This window comes from Mastigoproctus giganteus, chromosome 6 (assembly GCF_048544385.1).
Source record: "Mastigoproctus giganteus isolate SK-2022 chromosome 6, ASM4854438v1, whole genome shotgun sequence".
Lineage (NCBI taxonomy): Eukaryota > Metazoa > Arthropoda > Arachnida > Uropygi > Thelyphonidae > Mastigoproctus > Mastigoproctus giganteus.
The window spans coordinates 225,293,143-225,312,638 of record NC_143580.1 but is presented as its reverse complement, the minus strand read 5'-3'; the positions used below and the strand labels follow the sequence as shown (position 1 = coordinate 225,312,638).

Genomic DNA, 19,496 nt, shown 5'->3' with positions numbered 1-19,496 from the left:
GTATTATAATTTATACTTACGTATTATAAAATACGTAAGTATTTTATTACGACTATTTTATTTAATACAATAAAATACGTATTTTATTCGTAAAAAGTACTTTTTTAGTATTAAAAAATACTAAAAATACTTTATTATAATATAATATTATTTTTATTAAGTATTTTAATCGTTATAAAATACGTAAGTATTTTATAACGATTAAAATTACCCGATTATTTATTGTTTGGTAATGTTTTGGTTCCAAATGTGTGTTCAATCTTGGGTGGTCGGCACCTCACCCTACTTTTCCCATAGGGCCTGTTGTTTATATTGCACGATTTTGCATTGCACGAGGGTTTCTAGGAACGCAACTATCGTGCTATACGAGGACAGACTGTACTTTATACTTGTCAATGTTAAACTTCAGTTGCCACCTCTCAGCCCATCTGCTCAACTTTTCTAGATCCTGTTACAGCAGCAGCATACTGTCATTAGCAACCCTGCCAACCTTCATATCATCTGCAAACTTGGACATTAAGCCTGATATACCATCATCAATATAATTTATAAATACAGAAAACAACAATGAACCTAATACTGAACCCTGAGGGACTCCACTAATAACATTAGTCCACGAAGAGCAAGTGTTCATTGTTTACCACTCTCTGTCTTCTTCCACACAACCATCCCTTTATCCATAGCAGCAGTCTTCTATGTGTAACAGTATCAAAAGCCTTTCTAAGACCCAAAATATATGATATCAAAGTTATTCCCTGCATCCAGTTCCTTTGTGACCACATCATAGTATCCAATCAAATTGGTCAGACAAGACTTCCCCTTAACAAAACCATACTGTGTCCCAGCTATAACTGAAGTCTTCTCTAGATGATCCTGCAGTGCTTCTTTAACCAGTGTTTTCATTAATTTCCCTGGAACAGAAGTTAAACTGACAGGTCTATAATTACTTGTTTCACCCCTTTGATCCTCCTTTGTGAATTGGGGCCACATTTGCACATCTCCAGTCCATGGGTACCTCCCCTGAGTCCAAAAAAAGCTCTCATAATTATGGCTAAGGGTTTGCTTACTTCCTTTGCTGCCTCCTTTAACATAACTGGATAGATCCCATCCACCCCAGGTACCTTTCTTCTCCACTGAAAATATGTCAGCACAATAGATCCAAAAATTGTTGACAACAGATCAAAAATGCACAAGAGTTGTCAAGTCAAGTGAACATTTGCATTATTTTCAAGTAGATCCAGCAAATTTCCTTGCAGGGTTTGTGACCATGGATGAGAAATGAAATGGGCATCACCATCCATCCATATTCAGCCAGAGACAAAGTAGTAGTTCAAACAGCGAAAACTCAGCTCTTTTCCCCATCCAAAGAAAGCCAAATATATTCCTTCTGCTAGCAAAGTGATGGCATCAGTTTTTTGGGATTCTGATGAAGTGTTGCTAGTGGTTTACCTTCTGAAAGGCCAGAGGGTCACGAGAGCATATTATGCAGACCTTATGAGGCATTCTGCATGAAAATATCAAAGGCAAGTATCGAGGAAAACTCAGCAAAATGAGACTTTTCCACAAGGACAACATATCTGCTCAGTCTGCCACTGACATGGCTGCAATGCATGAGTGTGGCTTTGAAATACTGGACCATCCACCATATTCACCAGATCTAGAACCATCAGACTTTCACCTATTTCCTCATTTGAAAAAATACCTGGGTGGCATCCATTTTCCCACCCAGAAATGCATCCACTGCAGCAGTGTCACCAACAGTGACACTGCTGCAGTGGATGCATTTCTGGAGATCCAAAAGAAACTTTCTTTGCAGCTGAAATCAATGCACTGTAGCACTGCACTGGTGGCTCCAAAAGGGACTATGTTGAAAAGTAACATATTACCAGATTCCTCAAATAAACCCTTCACACTCAGGCCACAAACTTTTCAAATCTTTCATATATAGTATGATATCATAATGATCCAACTTAAATAATACAATTCTGAAATGGTATTCATAATACCAATTAATTTGAAGCAAAATGCAACATCTAATATGCTGAAATGCATGAATACTTACCTGATCATGGTATGCATCCAACAATTTCTGCCTATCCCCAGAGTCATATATGCCATAATATCTAAAATAAGAATAATCATAACAAATTAATACTTCTATAACATACATAATATAAAAAATAATGTACATGTAATGTAAAAAAATGTAAACATTAGGAAAAAAAATAAAATCTTACTGTTCAAGGAAAGGAACAATTAGCTGATTGACATCAGGCGAAGGTATAAAGCTCCCCTATATGAAAATGAAATAAAGGGATAGGAAGGAGAGAAGAGAAAAAATTAATATAAAATATTATAATCATACATTAATCACTCTGGTTTTTTCTTATTATATATAATTATGCATAATTTATGTAACATACTATTATCACATTGCTTGAGACCCAAAGACATATCAAGGAGAGCAATAGCTTCAGTCACTATTCCTCAATCCTTCATGATTGTTCCAGAACATAAACAGAAAAATTTATTTATTTTATCATAACACAGAACAGCCTGCTCTACTTCATTCAAAATTACTTTATAACATTACACTAAAAGTATCCCATATAGTCTTTTACTTGATAAATTGGCTAGTCATGCTATGGCTGGCTGAGATACACTGGCTAATAAACAAGAATCAATCACTCTGAATCACTGCTTCCTATAGAAAATATTCTTAAGGATTCTAGCAATTGTGGGACTTGATAAATAAATCACCCCCCCCCCCCAAGGAGTCATTCTAAACTCCTATAGGAAATATTCTTAAGGATTATGGCAGGACTTGATAAATAATCCCTCCCCTCTCCAAAGGAGTCATTCTAAACTTGTGCAGCCACTGAATGTTATGAGCAACTAACAATGTAATGTGTTCACAAGATCTTTCATACCATTATTGAAATATCATAACTAATTCTTGAATAAAAAGTTTTGAGTTTGGTTGCTTTAGATAAGCAGATAAACAGCTAAGACCTCAGGGAATCAGTACATCAGTCTGTAAATTGCTTATATTCTTTTCACATCATTGTTGAGATATGTTAATTGTTACAATTTGTGCAGGGATACCTTTATGGAGGTAATAGGAAGAATCCTGATCAACACATTCCAGATCCAGTGGCACCATACCTGCAATGACCTGTAGGGCCAGGGTTGAGACTATCCTGCAGGTCCTGGTAATGATAATAAGGATGAGCCATTGGAGAAAATCCAGACAGTGCATGTTGATGGCCTTTTCAACATGTTTAAACCAGACACTTGCCTCAACAAGCAATGATGAATATCTTGCCTCTAAGACCCAAATCTATCCTAGTGATTCTACTAATGAGCCCAGCATATTTTTTAATTTTCTTCTTGACATAGCAAACATGGGGGGGGGGAGTAAGTTTACTGTGCAAGGTATTGCCATTCCCGGAAATGGCCAATGAATTAGCTACAAATCTGATGGTTGGGTTTCTAGTGGCATGAGAGGTCTTTGATTTGACAGGTGATATTTTTAGTTTGTGGGTCTGGATTCACTGATATAGCTGTTCAGTGCACTATTGGCTAATAATATAGCAGCAAGCAGCAGACTACCTCACCTCTCAGCAGCCAAAAACCAACAAGTATGGATGTAATAGGTGCTGAGGAATGGAAAAAAAGGTCACCTGATCTAACAAATTCCAGTTTCAATTGCCCAGTTTGATAGTAGGATCAGATTATAGCAACAGAGACACGAATCAGTGTACCTATTTTGCCAGTTATCAACACTGTAGGCCGACAATGAAAGTGCAATGATGTTGGGAATGTTTTCGGGTCCCCAATAGTGGTGGATCATGTCTGACTGCCACAGTCTACTTGAACATTGATGATCCTTTGCATCCCTTCATGCTCACAGTTCATCTGGTAGCAGTTAAATGCATGGGCCAGCATTCCTGTAGAATGCTTTCACCACCATGTGGAGTTAATGCTCTGATAACCTGAGGCTATTCTGAAGGAAAAGAAGGTACTACTCACTATTAGGTCAGTACATCTAATGGTACCACTCAGCGTATCATGGGCTTGATACCAGGATGGATTCATAAATTCTCAGTATGTGTGTGGGCATGCAACGCAAATTCAAACACTAAATTATCCTTATTTTTCCTAGCCATTCCTTTACTAATAACAATATACCTCTCACTTCAGACTTCCTAAATATTGCATTAATAGGATATCAATAGTAAAAACTAGTATCATTTGGAGAAATTCTACTGAAATGCTAAAATTCTAAAAATTAAATTAAAAATAGTATTAACAATAAGAAAACCTTGCCTTTGATGGGGGTAATATTTCAACAGTCCCTAAATCAAATACATTAGGAGGAGGCAGCTGTTCACCATCCTAAAAAACAAATTAAATTTTAATATAATTTTTTGAATCGTCTGCTTTTACCAAACAGTATAACTTTATATAATAAACTTTTGAACTTTAGAATGAATTATTAAACTATATGCCCATGTGCAAAAAAAATATCAGAACACATTTTTATGTTTTAGTATCTAGTTTTACACAATTAAGTTTTACCATTCACTTTTCCATTATTAAAATGTCAAGTAATACAAATGTGATTATGAACAAAACATCAGTCATATATGAGAATACAACAACAACATAACACCTACTTTTTAAGTGGGTAATGAAATTGTTTTTACTGTGTTACTTCTATAAGATAACTGGATGTATGCACTATATATGTTTTACCCTGCATCAGCAATATTCATGTGAGAACTGAATTAGTTTACTTTGTGTTGAAAAAAAAAAAAAAAAAAAAAAAAAATACTGTTTTTGAAGAACAAATAATAAGTAAAAGTTTTGCGCAAATTCAGAAATCGATAAAATCACTCAGCTAGAGGCCATTATACACCAAACAATGGTTGGAACTGAGCTGAGTAGATTGCCTCCTTCTGTGTCATTCCAATTTAGCCCAATGATTTTTTCACTCATGTAAGCACTTTTAGAAAGCCAATTTCAAAGTTGCAAAAAATTGAATGTGATGTTAAATTTTATTTTTTTACATGTCGTCAAATTGATGTCCTTTCAGAATTTTTTCAGTTGGGGGGGGGGGAGTCATATGGAGCCACATCTGGTAAATCAGGGATTGCAAAATGTAAGTAATTTGTGTATAGCTTAAAAGACTTTTGTACAGTAGCAACAAACGCAATGCCACATTATCACGGCGAAGCAACCAGTCATTGGAGTTTCACTTTTCCGTTTTTTTTCTTTGAACTGCATTTCAGAATTTCAATGTACAACTCTTTATTAATTGTTTGTCCTTTGGGGGTATATATTCATGGCAAACAACACTCTCACAAAGCTAGCAACATTGCCTTCATTTTGTTGCACCCATTCAAACAAACTGGAAGTGACTTGCTAGCATTGTTCACACTGTTCCTCTGTTAACAGTCATGGCACAAACTTGGAAGAAATGCACCTCATTCATATTCAAAGTTTTCATTAAAATGGAATGACATGATCTGACAGAGATGCAAGTTTCTTCAACAATTTCACAAATAGTTAATCTTCAGTCATTTCCTACTAGGGTTTCTCGAGTCCGAGAGAAAAGACTCGACGAGTCTTTTATTAATTACCTGGATTCGATACTCAGTTCGATGAGTCTGAATCTTGCTTTTCCGTTGTTTTAAGTACTGTTATCTTCTAAATACAATTATGATCTAATCATATCGCTATTTTTTTCATCTCACATGTGAGATGGCATTGCGTTGCAATAACTCGCCTTGTTCATTCATATAATGTGTCATATCAAAAAAATATGATTGTGATGCAAATAGATTTTAAGATTTATACAAGAGTTTCTTTACTGTTTCTGCACATTTTTATGTATTTTTGCAAGCCGAGGTTAGATAGTAAGTGATTTATTTTGTAGTTATGTTTCATGGATGTGCACATTTTCTGTATTATATCAAGTTTTACAGAAACCGAGATTCTCCGAACAGTTCGAATTTATAACTTGGAATAACCTTTACTTTTAACAAATTAAATTTGTTACTCTACTCTCATGATTATCTTGTCTTATATAAAAGTTTAAACACATTTTTACCTGTTAATATTAACTATTCTGTTCTTTATTTAAATATATTAATCATTTTTGTACAATTTCAGATAATTTGAAAAAAAAAAAAAAAAAAAACTTTAATTATGCCAAAGGAAAAGAGCTCAAAAGTTTGGGAACACTTTGCAGCAGGACCAAACTCCGAAGTCCAATGCTAGAGATGTTCGATAAAATTATCAAACAAAGATGGAAACACTTCAACTATGATAAAACATTTAAAAACTAAACACCGAATAATTTTGCAAACAGAAGATGAAAAACAAGAATGTAGTTCTTCCAAAAAAGTAAAAATTTTAGATAATTATTTTGTTAAAAAATCTGTGGATGAGATTGTTTCGGAATTAGCTGCTGTTGATAATATATCTATAAGAACAATTACAAAATCCAGTTTTATTCGAGAAAGTCTTTGTAATTCAGGTTATAAGCTTCCTAAAGCAGAAAAAGATGTGATGAAATTGATTCACAATTTTTATCAAATTAAAAAATCAGAAATGACAAATTTAATACAGGAAAAATTGAGTAAGAGTAAAAGATTTAGTCTCTCTCTTGATGAGTGGACAAGTACAAAAATGAGATGATTTTTAAATATTAATCTTCATGGAAATGATGGTGTAATATATAATCTTGGTTTCAAAATTCATGTTCAGCTCTGCAATTAGAACTTGTAAGAAATCATTTGAAAAATTTCAATATCAATTTTGAAAAACATATTGTTGGATCAACTGGTGACGGTGCTAGTATTATATTAAAATATGGTTGTGAGTCTCCTGTATTATATCATTTGTGTCTTAACCATACAATACATTTAGCTGTATGCGATGTTTTGTACAAGAAAAGCATGAGTTACGAGGAAAATGAAGTTGAAACAGTTGATGATGACTTTGCTGATTCAGATTATTCAGAAGATGATTTCTCCTTTGATGAAGAGAAAGAACTCTGTGTTAATGCTGACCAATTAGAATTATCAGTCTTATGATTTAAAGAAAAATATTCAAATTGTTTGTCAAACAGTAAAATTTTTTAAGAAGTCAAGGTTTTCTACAACAGAAAATAAAATGTGAATTAGGATATGAAATGGAATTAATCACAGATGTTAAGACGCATTGGAATTCATTACTTGATATGATTTTAACTTTTTTTAAGACTGTTTCAATTCATTAAAGCAGCTCTCGAAGATCTTGGTAATATGGATTTAATAAAAAATCTCAACATTCGATTGCTTCACGATTTGAGTAACTCCTTAAAGCCAATTAAATTAACTATAGAAGCACTTAGTAGACAAGATGCAAATCAGGCCATTTGGCAGCTAACTTTATGCTAAAAAAATTGGAAGAAATTCCAGGGAATTTAGGTTAAGAACTATTAAATAAAATGAAAACTTGTATAAACAAACGACGAAATGAAAATCTTGGACATTTTGGATTTCCCTGTAAGTGCTAATAGATTACCAAAAAAAGGCTTATAGATTTTGCAACAAACTTAATGATTAGCCTGCTTCAAAGTGAAATTGTTCAATTTAATGAGAATCAAACTGATTATAATGAGAATGTCCCGAATATTGTACACCATACGACAATGGAAGAAGAATTAAAGGCAATTTCATAAAACGCAAAAAATTCTCATCCTCCACTTTATCAGAAACAAATTTTAATAAATTAAAGCAAGAATTTATATTATTTTTAAGTACTAAATGAAGACGTGAAAATCTGGACAAATTATATTATATTTTATTAACAATCCAACCTACATTGACAACTGCCACGTGAACATTCTCTGTTGCAAACTTTTGCACTAAAGTATGTTCTAGATTATCTGATACATCACTAAATGCCTTAGTTTTTTTTAAAATACTGGTTTTTAAATAAAGTTAAAGCGTAATTTATTTTACTTATTGTTAGTTATTACTTAGAATGTATCTCTGGATGTGAAATATAAATCTAAATAAAAATGTTTACTAATGTACATAATACCTATTTGTTACCAAATCAATTTATGATGTTAATATTTGTGATGTAATCAAAAAAATAGGTTGCTCAGAATTTTTTAAGCTCGGACTTGGACCCGAACTTGGTATTTTGGCCAAGACTCAGACTCACTTAGCCCCAAAATACCGAGTCTTTCCAAACCCTATTTCATACCAAAGTTCACACTTGAGGCATGTTTTCATTTACTGATGTTGAGCAGCATCCAAATCACAGATCACTCTTAAATGACTCGCTACCTTTTGAGTGCCAGTTAAAAACTTGTGTATATTCCTTTAAATAGCATATAGGGACTCTGCAATGGCAGAGTCCCTATATGCTATATGCTGCTGTTTAAAGATGATAAAATGTTTCACTTGTGGTTTCCCGATTTTAAACTAAAATTTAACACACACACACACACACATATTAAAAACACTCTTACATTTTAAAATATGAAAAGGCAGAAAACACATCCTCATTAATGGATGACAATAACAAACTGTATGTGAGCAAACAGCTTACTGTTGTGGAGGTAAGGATACGTGATAGTGTGGTCTGCTGTCTGAACCTGAAACAATGAACATAATCCAGATATTTTTTGAACAGACCATGTCAAGTTCATATCAAAACAATACAACTTAAAAAAAAAAAAAAAAACATTAGTGGGTAAATTACATCTGTTTTGATTCTATCTTATTATTATTGGTGTTCTGCTAAAGGCAGATCCATACATACACTCAATTACTTCTACATATCTCCCTATTCTCAGCCATCCTTCATCTCTATCTTAACTTATTTTAGCCTTCTATCTTATAGTATCCATCTTATCTTAGCCTTCAATGAATATTTAAATTTGAAATACCAGCATTCTTTTATGGCATGCTCTATGTAAAAATTCCCTACAGATAGCAAAGCGAAGGGATTAATCTAGTGTCATTTCTGAAATTAGGGATGGGCAGTTTATTTTCCTGATGGTTATCTAAAGGCAGGAATGAAACAATGATGGAAAAAACGTCTGCACAGATAAAATTACTGAGAAATATGAAGTTATAGGTGCAGTACAATAATTCTATACATATTATGACCCTTCATATATTGAAAATAGAATAAAAAAATATATTTTATTATAAGAAAAAAAACATGGGCCGTATCCTATTTTCCCCAACAAAAATATTCCTTTCAAATAAAACATAAAAATTAGAAAATAAATACTTACTAATCTGATGACCTTTGGCAATCTGTCACGTACAGCACTGAAATACATAATACATGCAATATGATTCAAATTATTAAGGTAAAAATGCACAGACATGTCTGTGTACATATATAAAAGAAATAAAAAATCTTAATGATATTTTTTAGTTAAGAAATGATAAATTTGCACCAATAAAAGTTTAAAAAAAAACAGAAAAAGAAATCACTATTTATTCTATACCATAGGGAGAACACACTGGAACCTTTATGCTTACTTATTTGCATGTTGTTAGTGTTTTGGTTTGTTAGGATGCAACAGTGTATTATGTCTATACAAGTGTGTGGGTATGAGTATTCAGAAAATAAAATTTGCATGTTGTTCAAACTGAAATAATGTAGAATAACAAAGGAGCGGGGATTCTACTTCCGTCCATCGCCCAGATTTGCTAACTACAGCCCCAATTGAAGAGATGCTTAAGAATTCTCTGACAGGATTCAGACCAGATCCCCCCTCCCCACAATAAATGAGTGACAAGTGGTGAAACCTCTATACCACCATCAAAAGCACTGGAACCTGCAGATAGCTACTGGGAGGACTAAAATTTCCTCTAACAAGCTATTTTCCAAACAAAGAGTCTGAATCCAAGAGAGAATATAAGGATGGATTTCTGAATAGCTTATACTAAAACAGCCATAAACAAGAATCACGAACTGATGAAGTTTAACATTTTTAAAAATTAAATAGTATATAACTGATGTTTTACTAACAGCTCTTCTGTTGGAATTAGATCTGTCCTGAAAGAAACAGACTCATCTTCCTACCTAAGATCCAGCCAAACCATAATCCCATGTGCACTATTCTAACATCAATACTTTCTTACAGCAATTAGATCACTTCCACTAGTAAAAGCAGCATATTTCATTTTAAGAACAACAGTCTACTGATGACGTAATTCCTTCATCTCATGAATGTATTCTCATGTCAGAACCTCAGATGACATTACTATTCTTTGGATACCAAACAAGAAATAAAACAGGATCTCTAGGTACAGAATAACTCATTTTCTGCAAAAAAAAACTAGTGTTGTGATTTAATATTTTCTGCTTTGTGATGTCTACTTAAAGTTATTAGAAAAAACATAGAAATACTTTTTTTTTTAAATAAAAATATAAGAGCACAGTTTAAAATTTTTTATTTGAGAAAATATGAAGCATCATACTGACAGTAAATAACCAAAAAAATAGCTGTAAACAGCGTGAATAAATCTAGATTTATCAATTTCAAGTTTGAACTACCAATGATTATTATCACTAGTTTTGTCATCACACAACAAAGAAAAAATTTTGGACATTTGCACGACTTGCAAAACCACTACATTGTCAAGGAGAAATAAACAGACACCATCCACTGAAATACCCCTTTTGTCTTATGCTGGCAGTGTGACAGAAATCTGCAAGATGCTATTTGGCAATGACAATATTCGCTAATTCCTTGCTTACCATTAATCTGATTATTGAACATCCTGTTATACTGGAAAAACATTTATTTGTTGAATTACACAGCTTTGTGATATAAATGCATAGCTCTAATAAATACAGTAAATCCTCACTTTAATAGCCCTCAGTTTAATGAACATCGGAAATAAGACTTTTGTTGTTACTGGGTTTTAGGTACATCAACAACTTAAACCATACTGCACCACTATGTATTAGGATTATACAAGTGTGTTCAAGGGTCAACAAGTGATGAGTGGCAAAACCACTATACTGTCAGGAAGACATAATAGACAACATCCAATGAACCAGGCATTCTGTACAGAACCCAGTGACATAACTGTCTCAATCTAATGGTATTGAGATATTTACTATCAATTAAAATACTTTCACAATAAAGTAAACTTAACTCACTGCTAATGAGAAGGTTGGCCTTGCTACTCACAACTAAGGCACCCCCCCACCCACACAACACACACTAACAGCACTTTTTTAATAGTGTTCTAGCAATTTTAGTAGCAATATATATATATATATATATATATATGTGTGTGTGTGTTAAACAGATATAATATTAATTTTTTTAAGTGTTAAAACAAAAATATGCAAAAGTTTTGTATAAACTTTTGCATCTTTTGCTTTGTGCACTCAGGTGCATTTGTTATTTCTTATTTATTTTTATCTTTCCACTACTACGCCACTGTTAATCCATTATTATATTTCATATATATATATATATATATATTCCCCCCTCCCCATAAGTTTAACGGAAAACTGGCTTAAGAAGACAGGCTTTACCTCTGCAGCCTGTTAAGCAAGGTTTTTGTGTAATTCAACAACAAACATTGGTATAACATTGGCAGCCTTTAAAAAAATAATATATGTATTAAATATATATTTTTTTTAATTAACATATATTCAAGCAGACTTCAATTAAAACCTCACTTAAAAATTTTCTAGTGAAAATTAAAACCTCCATCATATTTAGATTTAAACAATTTCTTTTTTTAATTGTACAAAGAAATTCCTTAAAAAGATGATGCTGATACAAGAGTGCAATTTTATAAGGAAACAAACAGAACATGTATGTCTAAAAGTCAAAAGAGATTAACATCAACACAATACACAATGGTATTGTTAACATAATATTCTCCTGGGTAGATTTACAATACCAGAACAAGTATCATATGACAGAATATATTTTGATTTAAAAGCATGATTAAAAAAAAAAAAAAAAAAAATTCAACAATTTAGTGAGTAACAAATTTTATTGTTAATAAGCACATTAAGCATCTTGATTATATACCATATTTATTCAAATGTAAACTGACAAATAAAAGCTAATTCCTGAATCTGAAAAACACTTCTAACACAGGATTAACTATATTTATTTTTCATATCTTTATTATTTTCTCACAAAAAGGTGCCAAAATCACAAATAATGTCAATTTGTCTTTTTCCATCACCTAACATGCCATGTATCTTCTTACTGGTATCACCAACAAAAACCATCACCTGATCCACTGCCTTTTCATTAAACAATTTCATGCCTCTGCTATCATTAAAAGCTTCATTATACATCATTAAAATTTTCAAAACCTAAAGGTTAACAAATTAATACACAACTGCTACATAAAAAGCATATGAAACCAACTAAACTTGAGTTTGCTATCCTACACTACCAGCCAGATAACAGTGGCACTTTCAACAATTCTTGAAAAGCTGGTTTACTATAATATCAAGTGGCTAAAGTTGTAATGTCATTAATGAAATATGGTGACCACATGACTCTTTTCAAAGGCAAGAACTAGTTACAGCACAAAAAAAAGTATTTTATGCATCTCTATCAAATCTGAATGTTTTGAGCACTGGTTGTTATTTTGCAAGATTAAAAACATGAGATTAACTCAGAAACAAGTGAAAAAACAACGAAAAAGTTTTCCCAGTTTTCAATGGAATTAAAACTCTAGCCTTAGCTGTTTCAAGTTATTAATAACTAAGCTAAGGAAAACTTCAATTAAACCAAAGCATACCAGAATGGCCAAAGGCTACAAAATCGAATACAGTCAGTCCTCGTATAGCACGATAATTGTGTTCCTAGAAACCCTCGTGCAATATAAACAACAGGCCCTATGGGAAAAATAAGGTTAGGTGCCGACCACCCAAGATTGAACACACATTTGTAATCAAAACATTACCAAACACAAAAAAATAATCGTAATAAAATACTTACGTATTTTATTACGATTATTTATTATTATACGTAATATGTAAGCATTTTAATTACTTAAGTATTTTAAGTAATACGTAAGTATTTTATTACGACTATTACGTAATAAAATATTGCTAATGCTTTTGCTTCTATAGTACGCAAACTTGTTTTTTGTTTGATTTTCTATCCAAACAGATGACAGCCATTCCATCTCTTCCAATTCTTTGTGTCTTAATCTAATGGATTTTAATTACACTTTGAGTTGTTTTTATTTTCTCTGCATTCTTTGTAATTCTCGGTGTTGCCTCATTTAGGTCTGTAGCACGTGGTCTTTCATTTCGCTCAAAGCGTTTCACAATTTCATATTTTTTCTCTATCGACAGAGGCGGACTGGCCATAAGCCTTACCGGGGAAACCCCGGTGGGCCGGAGGCCGGTGTGATTTTGGCCATAAACCATATTATGAGGCCACTATAAAGTTTCCCGGGTAAGAATTTTTGACCCAGTCCGCCTCTGTTTATCGATACTGCTTTTCTTTTTCCTCTCTGAATCTGCAGTGTCTTCACCAGGATGCTTCCTTTTCACACCTTTCAAGTATTTTACTCATTTTTAGGGAATAAAGCACAATTACAAAACAAGGAGGCATGCTTGATACACATAAACAAAGCTGCGCGCGTGTAGCAACTGAATAAACAACACTGTAAAGGCAGAGATACACTATTAACACCTCACATTTTACTAAAGCACATTTCTAGGGGTTACTACCATAAAACAATTTCCAGTTGTGTTTCTGCTAGTGGAATCTTATAAACTGGTAGCAAACTCGATCTAATGGCATTTGCGATAATACCGATAGCTGGAATTGTGTGGGTTTTTACTTTATTATGGTGAAATGTATTTCCCCTTCACTGATATAAAAAACAAATACATTTTCAGAATCTTCTCTTCATTCCTATCGTGTTGCGTTCAGTTGGGGTGATTCCACGTTCGATTGCCATTTCTTGTAAACACAAAGGCGAATCATGCATAAGCGAATTCGGTTCATGTTATATAAGATATTGTTCCCCTATTTATAAATCATGTATGATCAAATTCGTGTAGTGTAAACACATGTTATACGAGGACTGACTGTAGAATGTTATCCTTAATTTTAATCTAGTTAAAATGATTTATTAGGGAAGAAGGGTATATACCCTCCATGTAAGTAAGAGAAAAAAAAAAGTGAATTTGCCATGACAACTAAATAATCACTTAATATCATTAATCTCTCACTATGCAAAAAATGCTTTCCTTACAATAATACACTGTATCTATTACAGTGGACTAATGGAATACTGCAATGAAAACATTTGTTATATCAATAATAAATAATTATTTCCTATGAAGCAACAAAGAATAACAACATTGAACACTTCACCAAACAGATTATTTATATTAAATCTGAAATGATACACATTCTGAAACCTTAATATCAGTGTGGTAGCAGTCACATTTAATTCCTATACCAATGTAGATTCTTGCTAATATAATCAATAAACATCATCACTTTAGATTTTTTTTACTGGTTATAAATATGCCAAGAAATCTGTAAAAGGAAATTAGCAATCTACAGTTTTTTGCATCAGCACTATAATTTGTAATTTTTAGGGAGGGAAAAAAAAAAAAAAAAGTTTAGAATTACTAGACAGCATACCAACAAGCTGTCTTCCATCACAACTGGTATTCTGTTTTTGAAGATAGTATTCCAGTTGAATCGCAATTCTAAAACTACTTATATTTTAATGAATATGAAAAACTGTGCTTGATTTGAATAAATATGGTATTAATAAAAATAAACAAAATCTAAAGGCTACAATTATGATGAAATTATGATTATACTGTGAGGTTTAACTGAAGCTCTAAGATACTGCCAGCAAATGATGTCCACATTTCAAATCTCTCCATTTGGCTCTTTGGGTTATCCTGAAACTGAACTAAAAATACATTGAGCAGAGGATTTAAGTCACAGGTATAACTTGGCTGCATTCCTAACAAGAAATTTAAAGATTTAAATGGCCTGAATGCTATTACAGGATAATAATATTTTACATTAATCATTTTAATTTTAAAATGTTTAATGTAATGTTTTTTTTTTTCAAAAAATTTAGAAAAAAAACAGATGCATGCACTGAATCAGGAAATATTAATATTTTCTGAAATTCAGATGAAATGTTACATAAAACATATTTATATAACAGGAAGAGAACACTAACTGAAGTGTTTTCTCGTGGTATGAAGAAGTTGCAGTGCTGCCTTGTGTGCGATTCTTCCCTGTCTCCTATATTAGTGCAAAATTAGGCAAATCTCTTCTTTGAACTACCAGGAATTATACTTTATACATGAAATGTGCTGCAAATAGTTCTGTTAACTACAGAAAACTGTTTTACTTTTAAATGATTAAAAGTGGGAGGAGGGTACTTTTGACACAGTTTACTAAAATATTAAACATTTCTTTTGAGGTTAGCAACCTGCTAAACACGAAGTCATTTTAAATTCATCAAAAATTTTGGAGACCACAAGTATGATAAAGCAAAATGAATATTCAGAGCTTTTTTAGAAGTGTTACATAATTATACAGTATTAACGAATCCTAATCTCTGCAATACTGCTTAAAAGAACACTTTAAAAAATTCTCCTATAATTCAAATATAAAGCAATATGAATGTTTAATAATGGTTAAATTTACACAGGAGAATTTTCAGAGCATTTAATATTTTGTTAAAGGTGCACTGCTGGCAAACATGCTTGATTTAAAACTTAATGAAGAGGCAGCACAAAGAGCAACTCTTTCATGACTAAATGACTAAAGTTGTTCATTGTGCATCTTACCCCATTAACAGTTTGCTGGAATGAATAATTGCTCCATGAAAAGAAAAGAGAAAAAAAGGGGGGGGGGACAAAGATTTTCAAATGGGGAATTTTTTTTTTCACTGAACAATTTGGCATTTTTTAAGAATTCTCCGTAAGGATGTGTTTGAAGACAGAGTTGTTTGTTTTATCCAGACAGAGTTGTTTGTTTTATCAAATTCCTTCATTTCACTATCTCTTCTCACAGCCTTATAAACACTATTCATATCCCCTTGATAACCTCGTTAGCAAGTAACTAGGTGATCAAAGGGATCCTTATGTGGTTACCATTTTGCCTGTCTTCGGACTTTTAAGAAGCTTAATGCCATTTTTACACGACTTCCATGCCCAGACACAATATTCCAAGTGTGGTCCCACAAATACCTTAAATAATGGAAATTCCTATCTACAAAGGCAATTGCTTGAAAAATCATTATTAGGGCACACAGCCCTCTTTGCTGACTGCCTGTACTGCACAAAGAATCCTCATGCCTGCCTGGTCCCCAACTTTCTTTTTCTTCCTCTACTATTTTTCTTTCAAACTCTCCAGTTGAAAATATTATTTTGGAATTGTTAATTCCTAAGTATAAAGCCTTGCATTTTGCAATATTAAAAAATAGTGTCCACTTATCTGACTATCCCTAAAGCCTATCCAAGTCATCATGAAGGAGCACTCCTTAGTGCTGATCACTAACCACCCTCCTGATCTTCACACCAACTGCAAACCTTGATATTACATCTTAAAAGTTTTTGACTACATTTCTCACTATACCCTGTATCCCTTTGTCAATATAAAGAAATTTGGAAACAGAAGTGGTCCTGAGGAATTCCACTTCTAAGTCTACTCCATTCTAAACAGTTATCATAAACTGCAACCTTTTCCTGCATCCAACTCCTAACTGACACTGTCATAATAATTAATTTTGTTAGTTAAAGATTTTCCCTTTGTGAATACAAATGAATAAAAAATTATTCAATGATGTTTTTTTCCAAAATTTGTAATTTTCAAAATAAATGACAGTCAAAAAGTAAAAAATGTGGCTGCTACTTAAGTTTATTTGTTACTTTGCTTGGAAGCTCTTTGGAAACACTGACTACTCTGGTTGAAGTCAGCAAAATTAATGCAGTCCTACGGCATCTTTATCATGTGGTTATTAATATCTGCATAAGTGTGTGCTTGCAGTATTACCCCCTGACAAGCCCAGATTTTAACTTTAATATTAGGAAAAAAGCATTTAGTTTTTTGAATTGTGCTTTTAGTATTGCTTTAAAAATTTTTTTTTTGCAAATGTTGTGCTTTTTGCCGTTAAAAATACTCATTGGGTTTATTGAAATAAAAAAAAATTATCAATTACAGTGGACCCCTGCTTTACGATATTTATAACAGAAATTGTATTAGTTTTATATAGAATACCAAACACCGTATTTTCCAGTGTATACCATGCACCTTTTATCTAAAAATAACGCACCCTAAAATTGTGGTGTGTCTTATACACCGGAATAAACAGTACAGCATGATACAAATTAAAAAAAAAAAAAAAAAAAAAAAGCTGGTGGTGTCACACATTTTTACTTATTCCCCTCCCCCAATGTTGTTCAAAATGATAAACATTAAAAAAACAAAAATCTTAATTTTCATTTAACTTACATTGGAAAAGCTGTGTCAATGGTGGTGTGGTGATGGAGCTAGAAGAGAATCTTTTACCATCAAGATATCAGGACAACCTTCAGTATCTGGTGTTCTTTCCAATCACTGCCTCTTGCAACTTATTATATAAAAACTGTCCAAAGTGGTTTGCTTTTGGTGCTTTCTCTGAAGGTTCTTGAAATAACTTAACGTCTGATCATCAAATTTGCAGGTCATCAATTCAGTGGTTTCAATATCTGGGCCTTTTCTTACTGTCCTCTTCACAATATCCCATGCAGCAAACGTCCTTAATTTCTTGTGTTGCTACACTGTCATCCTTCTCATGTTCCTCATCTCCACTGTCATGCTCACCCATTTGCTCTAATTCCTGGAGCTCCTCTGCTGTCAACTCCCCTCCGTAATCCACAATTAACTCCTCCACATCCTCTGCATCAATCTCTAGAGCCAAGGCCTCACCAAGAGTGATAATTTTCTGCTCTAGAACACCTTCAGCTTCAAATCCTTCAAAATCATGGATGACTGAAGGCCATAAGTTCTTCCAGGCTGCATTGAGGCACCGATGAAAAGCAATAATTTTCATTCCAAGAACTGACAATCATTTGTACACAGTCTAAGATGTTAAATCTGGTCTTCCAGAATTCCCTTAAGGTGATGGCTCTGTCTCCTGAAGTCTCTTCAAAGCACTTCACAAGCATCTTCTTTGTATAAATTTTTTTAAGTTGGCAATCACTTGCTGATCCATTGGCTGAAGCAGAAGGGTGGCATTGGGTGGGAAAAATTTGACAGTAATGAAGTTAAATTGCTCCTCCAGAGATCGGGCAAGTTGGGGATCATGACCTGGAGCATTATCCAAAATTAACAGTGCCTTTAAAGGAAGTTTGTTTTTTTCTAAGTAACCTCTGACTAAAGGACAACACTTCAAATACCCATTCATTGAAGAGGTGTCGTGTCATCCAAGCCTTCTTGTTACACCACCACCAAAAGACACCCAACCTGCTTTTGATGACCTTTTGCTGTTTAAACGGCACGCGCACGCACATATATTGTACCTCAGTTAATAATTTTGTATTGTTTACATATGAACTTTCTCTTACAAACAGTTGAGCATACCACACTTCATGTTGAGAGAGAGAGAGAGAGAGCAGATTAGATACTAAGAGAGTAAAAAGGAGTAGAATGTTTTTCAAGAGGTAGCAAAATACTTTATGAAACCAGTAAAGTTTAAAAGATGTGATTTAGCATTAGCTACAGAACATTATAGTTTCTGCATATTCTCCAAAGTTGTCACAGATAAACCATATGCATTGTTGTTTAATTTTATTTGACAGAAATATTGCACTAATTATTTTCACAATTATACCGCTTATAGTACTGTCATGTCTTCCCATAATACTGCTTACAGTACTGTCATGTCTGATATCACTAGAGGCCAAAAATTACATGCCCAAAAAAAAAAAAAAGCTCGGATCCAAAGCCGAAGGATAGTATACCTACCAATGCTGAAATTACAGCCCAAATAAATATCTAGAAGCAAATGGTCAGTTTTAACCTGTTCCAGATATTCAGCACCACTTTTGAATCCTAGAAAGTTAACAACGTTGAGAGATCACCCACCCACCAATAATGCAACAGTATAGCAAAGTTTAACAATTAACATATTTACTCTCTTAAAAATTCAATAAAATCCTATTTGGATTCAGTTCTTTTCACAATAAGTGGAGACAAAGCTTTCATCTGTATGCCCTTCTTGATGCCAACCAGAGAAATGACTCAATCCATCCATCCCTTTCCATGGGCATTAAATGTAGCACTCACTGAACAGAGACTGCATTAGGAAATTTTCTTTGGAACTAAACATGCAACATCTCCATCAGCTGAAATACAAGTACTTTGAATACAGGACCAACTATGGTCTACAATATGCAATCTCCACCACTTTAAAGTAACTCATTCAGAGGATTTAAATATTCAA

The 19,496-nt window shown here is 33.1% G+C and overlaps 1 protein-coding gene across 1 annotated transcript in view; it reads right to left on the bottom strand.

The window, feature by feature from the left end:
- The window catches only part of LOC150085036 (nuclear RNA export factor 1-like), a 152,418-nt gene that overhangs the window by 26,122 nt on the left and 106,800 nt on the right, over nt 1-19,496 (bottom strand). The window contains exons 13-16 of the mRNA XM_090376440.1: nt 9,308-9,344; nt 4,330-4,398; nt 2,238-2,293; nt 2,063-2,123 (exon numbers count right to left, since the gene is read on the bottom strand). Of these exons, the coding sequence (XP_090232566.1) occupies nt 2,063-2,123; nt 2,238-2,293; nt 4,330-4,398; nt 9,308-9,344 (223 nt within the window). The remainder of the gene's footprint in view (nt 1-2,062; nt 2,124-2,237; nt 2,294-4,329; nt 4,399-9,307; nt 9,345-19,496) is intronic.